Consider the following 6,586-nt stretch of genomic DNA (forward strand, 5'->3'; position numbering starts at 1 on the left):
AAGGGATCCATGATTACCTGTTTGTTCGATCTTGCTGAGTCTCAAGTTTACGATTTATAATTTCTTTATCCATTTATTTTTATTTTCGTTCACATTCAGAACTACTGCACCTTATCGTTGGTAAATGTAAACTAGCTGAATCATACATATAAAAGAGATAATGTGACCAAATTCGTCAAAAGTTATTTAGCAGCACGGGAATCAAATCTGGGCATCTACACACTACTCCATAATCGGCATTAATTATTGTCGATTGCCAAACCCTTGTTACTGCCGGTTTTTCTAACCAGCAGTTTTCAAGCGCTAGTATTAGTCAATCCTATCACTATCGAGTCAGCAGCTGGCATTGTTGCCTATTTTTCACAACAAAAAAACTTGAATCTATTGCCGATCGCTCTTGCCACCCTCCAATGCGCCACTGCACCTAATACTACTCAACTTGCCACCATCACTGACGCCTAGTGTAGAGGCGGTACCATAGGCGCCAACATGCATGGCCACACATGCAGCTGCCAATGGCCCCGCGACACCACCACACTTGCCTCGAGAGGCAGCACTGTTGATGCAGAGCGCCCCTTGCGACCACCTCCCATGACCATGACGTGGCGTCATCGTAGCAACCGGAGGGCCCATGGACTACCACCTTTGAGCGTCCTGTGCTGCCACCACCCATGCATATGAGTGTCATTCCCGCCACGCCCCCGCTCATGCCCTGTGTGAGAGAGAGAGAGAGAGAGAGAGAGAATAGTGATAAATGCGGAGTATGAGGGAGAATGAGGGAGAGACATGGAGAGAAACGGGAGTGGGCTAGGCACTAGAAAAAGGTACAAGGGGGAGAGTTAACTAGATTTCATTTTATTTCTTTGGTCTACATGCTATATCTCTATTAGTCTACTAAAATTCAGCATTGTCAGTTGTAAACAATAACCAACATTGATATATAGTAAAATTGCCGGTTGTTAACAATAACTAGCAGTGATGGTATGATGATAATACTTGCGATAGTGAAGCAACCGACATAAGTGATAGTGGTTAGCTATTTCTGTGGGAGTAGTGGTAGCTTTTTCTATAGGAGTGAGACATCAAGAAAAATGAGGTGAAGGATGTGCGTTGAATTGGATGACGCACCTTTTCATGGCTCAACCTCTTATCCCGCAGGGTGGCGATGCCGGGCCATGGGCCGCAAGGGGACTCACAATAGCGGCCCATCAAGCAAAGGCGGTCGAAGAAGAAGGCACCCAAAGTACCCCTAGCGGTTTGTATTAGGATAGGAATATTTCGAGGATGTACTGGCATAGAATTGTAAAGAGTAGCCTCAGTAAACAGTGCCCTATAAAAGGGAAACTCAAACTCTGTAGAAAGGGTGGTGGTTAAATGCATTTATGAAACCCTAATCAGGTTTGGGCCCACTTTCCATCTTTTACTCTTTCGCCGCACTCGGCAGGGCGAAGGCCTCCGCTAGTTCTTTCTGGTCCCACACCTGCTGAAAACCCTTTTTCCAACACATGTTGACTGGAGCTGCCGGCACCTGGAGTTTACTATACAGCATTCTGATTGGATGCTACTACTGCGGGCATGCATGGCGACAGACGAGCTCCACGTAGGCACGTAGAGCTAGGCAGGCAGCTTGCCGAGACTGGTTTGGCAGCTGCCGCTTGGTTCCTTGCTCGCATCAGACTTCATAGCAGCTGCTTTCCATGGAGACGATGGAGGCGTGCGCATGCAGTGGCACATGCTCACCTGCCTTGGACTGTTTGGTGTGTTCTTACTCGATCGTTACCTGATCTTTTATTTGGCTCCTGGTTTTTGACGTTTCTGTAGAGCAATGGAGGTCCGGCTGGATTGTGTAGACTGCAGGAATGCTCTGACTGAATCTTTCGATTCCTAGCAGCAGTTGCTTCCTTTTGCAGGAGAGTGGTAAACTTCTTATCCTTTACTAACTAACTCACCTTCATTCAGTCTTAAAGGTTTTATTTATATCATCATTTTTTAGTCAGAATTGTAATTTGACTACAGGTTGTTCATTTCATTGTTCATATCAATTCTCCAGGATTTCGAAGCTGTAAAATAAAGTATCTAACTGTGATATGCTAGACTAACTTACCATGGACCCCAGCCTCCAAAGTCCATCATGCAACCACATGAGAGGCACCACTTGTTTAGTCCTGAACCTTCTCTGCAGTCTGAACTGGGGCTGCAGGCATCATAAGCTTTCAGGACCAGATGTTAAAATAATGTGATCTCATCCAAGCTAGTCCTTTCTTCACAGCAAAGCCAGGCATGGACCAGGACCACACATGCAGCTTGCCTCAGTCTATTACCTTTCCAACATGCAGCCACACACTGTCAGTTCCAGTTGATCTTTCTACAGTAGTAGCAACCTTTTTTGTAGGACAGAATGGTGGACCAGACCATGTATGCATGCAGGTTCTTCCTCCTCTCCTGCAAAGTCCATATCATGCATGCATGCATATAGCCAGATAAGCTGCACTGTGACGACTTTACATGCATGTGCCATGTGATTTTATAGTTACCCTACATATGGATATCATCATTGACCAGCATCATGAATGATCATACCTTCGCATGCACCTCTACACTCGGCAATGACTTATTGTGGCTCCGACTGATTTGTAGAGAGAGAAAAATATTGTTTCATGGCTGAAAAGTAGGACTGATTCCTGGCTGATAAGCTCGAAGAGGCTTGTAAACAATGGGCTGTTGGATCACCGACAATTATGAGATTTTTTAAATCAGCAAGGAAAGCAGCTCAAGCATCTGAATGGGAACATTATATCGGAATGTACTAGTACAACCTGGATTTGACAAGCCAAACAAGACCATTTTTTCTCCAGAAAAAAATAAAATCAAATATATATCAACCTGAATTGACATGGCTACAACTCAGATGTAACAATTAATTCCATCAATATATATCTTCTTAATGAGAGATACACACATCCATCCATACATACTGCACACGTACCGACAAGAGCACCATATCGTCATACATACGGCGACATGGAAATGAAACACCCTCTTCCTCGTAATCTTGATGTCTCTCTCTACGACTATGCATACATGTTTCCTCAAGAAATTCAAGCATGCACGCACAGGCAATGAAGCAGTTAAAAATCTTAGTGCTCTTGTGTCAGTGCTTCGTCGGGCACTGGTAGCACCTGGTGAAGAGCCCGAAGGTGTCGACCTGGCGGACGAAGTTGACGGTGCTAGCCCAGCCGCCGAACCCGAAGCCGACGACGAGCACCCACGCCACGACGAAGCAGTTGGCGGTGTACATCCCGGCCCAGCCGCCGATCCTGCGCGGCGGCCGCTCCACGGCGTTCTCCCTGGCGGCCGGTGGCGCGAAGGTGGCCATGTGCGCCATCGCCGGGATGATGTACACGGTGAAGCTGACCAGCAGGGAGCCCACGGTGGAGTTGATGGGGCCGAAGAAGGGGAAGATGATGGCCAGGAACCAGATGGGCACCACGATGGGGAGACGCACGGCGGCGCGCAGCGCCACGCTCCCCGTCTCGTGCACGCCGATCAGCTTCTCCCACACGAAGTAGAGCGGCGTGCACGCGAACCCGAACGTGATGAACTGCACACATGCATGCATGCGACGGTTGAGCAACACAGATCATGCATAGATGGCAATTGATCTTTAGGCCGGACTCGTGTGTTTTGTCACTATCAGCTAGTTTGTATACCTGGTGGATGAGCATGAGGATGACGGCGGCGTCACGGAAGCCGGAGCGCGGGAGGAGGGAGAAGGCGTTGGAGTGGTCCAGGAGCATGTCGCCGAAGGCCCAGTAGACGGCGGAGGCGGACGGCAGCGTCAGCGTCAGCACGTACAGCGTGGCCACCAGGTAGATGAGCTTGAACTTCTGCGGCTTCCACATCGCGTGCATGATCTCCCTGCACCACCAACAAAAAAGAGTGCAAGGCGTTGGAGTGATCCATGATATTAATTCATGCACTACACACATTGTCACGCAAGTAGCCCTTCAGTCTGAAGTGACCTGTCAACTTCTGATCTGAACAGATTCGTGTGTGTTATTCATGCAGCATCAAGAGCAAATCATTCTATCTGTGTGGATCAAGATTGGTAGGCTGGCAGGCTTACACAGTGACAGCATGGCCTCCAAATGTGTAGAGGATGTTGGTGGCCCCCGTGAAGTAGAGCACCATCTTGCTTGGGCCCGAGTGCGTCACACCTTCCACCTACAATGTCGTTCGTTCAATGATGGATACATGACCATGCATTTTGTGATCCATGCTTAAGCTAGCTGTTGGCGAAAGGCGAGCATCGACCGATCAATTGACCGCATCACACAGTCAGCGTATATACCTGACCGTGCGCGATGGCCGCAATGGTGAGGTACCACGCGGTGTAGGTGGTCATGAGGAGGCCGAGGAAGGACCAGATCCGGTAGTTGTGGAAGGAGGGGATGAACACGGTGGTGGCGCAGCAGGCGCCGAAGATGTACGTCCAGGTCCGTTTGTCGTACTTGTCGTTGATGTAGTAGATGTTGCTGCCCGATCATCCATGGATCGATCAGTGCACACACAGTACAGGTCACAGAGTAATTAGAAGATTACACATGCATATAGCAATGTAACATCTAACATTATTCTAATGAGGAAATTTAGTATACAACTTTGGATATTGACTTTATTTGATCGTTGTGATGAACACATGGATGGGATGGATGATTACCTTGCACATGCGATGAGCTGGATGACGGAGCCGAAGAGGAGGAAAGTGCAGTTGAAGAAGAGGCCGACGTTCCTCCAGTGCTTCCCCAGTAGCCCATCAAGAACCTCAAACCACTGCTCTCCAGAAAGTAGAAAAGGCAGCAACATCAATTGGTGTAGACTTTCAACTACTTGTACATGCATATGCTGAACATTTGCTGTTGTTCTCAGAAATATACATGATATTACCTGGATGACATGGTTCCTGAAGTCGACCTTCTCGCGCTCCTTCCTGGTACGGTACTCGACGTACAGGACGCTGATGAGGTAAGCCGTCCAGCTGCCCATGAGGCCGTAGAAGATCTGGAACACCACCCCGGACGCCATCCCGAGCTGCGAGAAGGAGTAGGGCAGCGTCAGCAGCACCTGCGCCACCTGGTTCGACGCGCAGCTGAACCACGCGTCGTACACCGACCCGCCGTGCCAGAACAGGCTCGACAGCGCCAGTTTCTTGCCGCCGCTGGCCCCGGACGCCGCCGCCGGCTCGCCGGGTTGGCCATGGTCTCCGCCGCTGCCGCCGACGTCGCGCTCCATCTCGATGTAGTTCCCCGCCACGATCGTCTCCACCTTCTCCGACGCCATGCTGCGCCTCCTCTCTCTGACTTCCTGATCGAACGATCTCTCCTGATCGCACTGCTGCGACGACAGTACTATATAGCTAGGCGCCTAGGCTCGAGCTGGCGAATCATGGAGACGGGGCAGCGCACGAGCGGCCTGGCCCATGCGGCTGCTGGCATGCAGCTTCTCATCTTTCTTTTCCAACAGTTTCTCAAAAAAAAAATCTTTCTTTTTCAATAATTATTCCTCTGTATTTATTATATATGCTATATATAAAGATAGATAGATAGATAGAAGAGACCTTACGACCTATTGCATATAGATAGTGATTGTTCATGGCTGTACGTGCAGTGCCTACAGAGCTAGCTACAGTGGTAGTTTTGGGATCGTCCATACGTGTATAGCTTTTAGTAGCCGTGCACGAGCGTATATGTAGTTTGCCTATTCATTATTAGTAGTGGGGACTGGCGAAGAGAAGAAAGATGGGTAGCTAGCTAGATGGTAGGATGATGAGATGGAGATATGGGCAAATGCATCAAACAGAATGTGCAATCAATCTGGCTAGACATGGATTGTGATCTTTGCTTTGGTAACTGGTGGGACCCATGCAAATTAAAAAACACAAGGTTTATTTTGTCGTGGAAAATCAAAACCTCATATTATCCGATCGATCCAAAAAAGACGTAATTCTATAATATGCCCAATCAGGCTATATTTGACTACATTTATACAAAAAGATATTAAAACTATACATAATAAATAAGTACCCTCAGACATGTCATTTAATATATTTTCATAATATATGTATTTATAGTCTTAAATGTTGATACTTTTTTTTGCATAAACAAACTCAGTTAAACTTATGTTGACTATGACCAAACCTAGAATTGCATACTTCTAGGACAGAGAGGTAGTATTTGACAAAATAAATTATATTTCAATGAGGTGGTCTCATAATGTATTTGATAAAACAGAAGTATGTCCAGTAATGTATAAAATTAAGTGTACAATTTTTTTTTCAAGGATGTGGTCTCCTAATGTATCGACTTTGTAGCTATATAACCTATATATTTTGTGTGCAAACAATGAAATGTGCAACACAATATATGTATAGTTGAGAGATATTTCTTGTTAGTATAAAAATGAAGTACAGGGACACGGACAATGCTGTGCTAAAAAGTTCATTAATATATAAACATGCTCCTGTAATGCTGTACGATCATAGGAGTTGATATAGGCATATAGCCAAAATAATAGTATCACGTATATG

The 6,586-nt window shown here is 46.8% G+C and overlaps 1 protein-coding gene across 1 annotated transcript; it reads right to left on the bottom strand.

Moving 5' to 3' along the window:
- Positions 1 to 2,921: 2,921 nt before the first annotated feature.
- Positions 2,922 to 5,360, bottom strand: LOC136533167 (auxin transporter-like protein 3). Its single transcript, XM_066525735.1, has 6 exons — positions 4,948 to 5,360; positions 4,721 to 4,833; positions 4,352 to 4,535; positions 4,127 to 4,224; positions 3,711 to 3,918; positions 2,922 to 3,601 (listed from the first exon to the last, which is right to left on the bottom strand). The coding sequence occupies exons 1-6, from the start codon at positions 5,338 to 5,340 to the stop codon at positions 3,152 to 3,154; spliced, it is 1,446 nt and encodes a 481-aa protein (XP_066381832.1). The 5' UTR covers positions 5,341 to 5,360; the 3' UTR covers positions 2,922 to 3,151.
- Between the last annotated feature and the right edge of the window lie 1,226 nt (positions 5,361 to 6,586).

The sequence above is a fragment of the Miscanthus floridulus genome, unplaced genomic scaffold (genome assembly GCF_019320115.1).
Source record: "Miscanthus floridulus cultivar M001 unplaced genomic scaffold, ASM1932011v1 fs_798_1_2, whole genome shotgun sequence".
Classification (NCBI taxonomy): Eukaryota; Viridiplantae; Streptophyta; class Magnoliopsida; order Poales; family Poaceae; genus Miscanthus; species Miscanthus floridulus.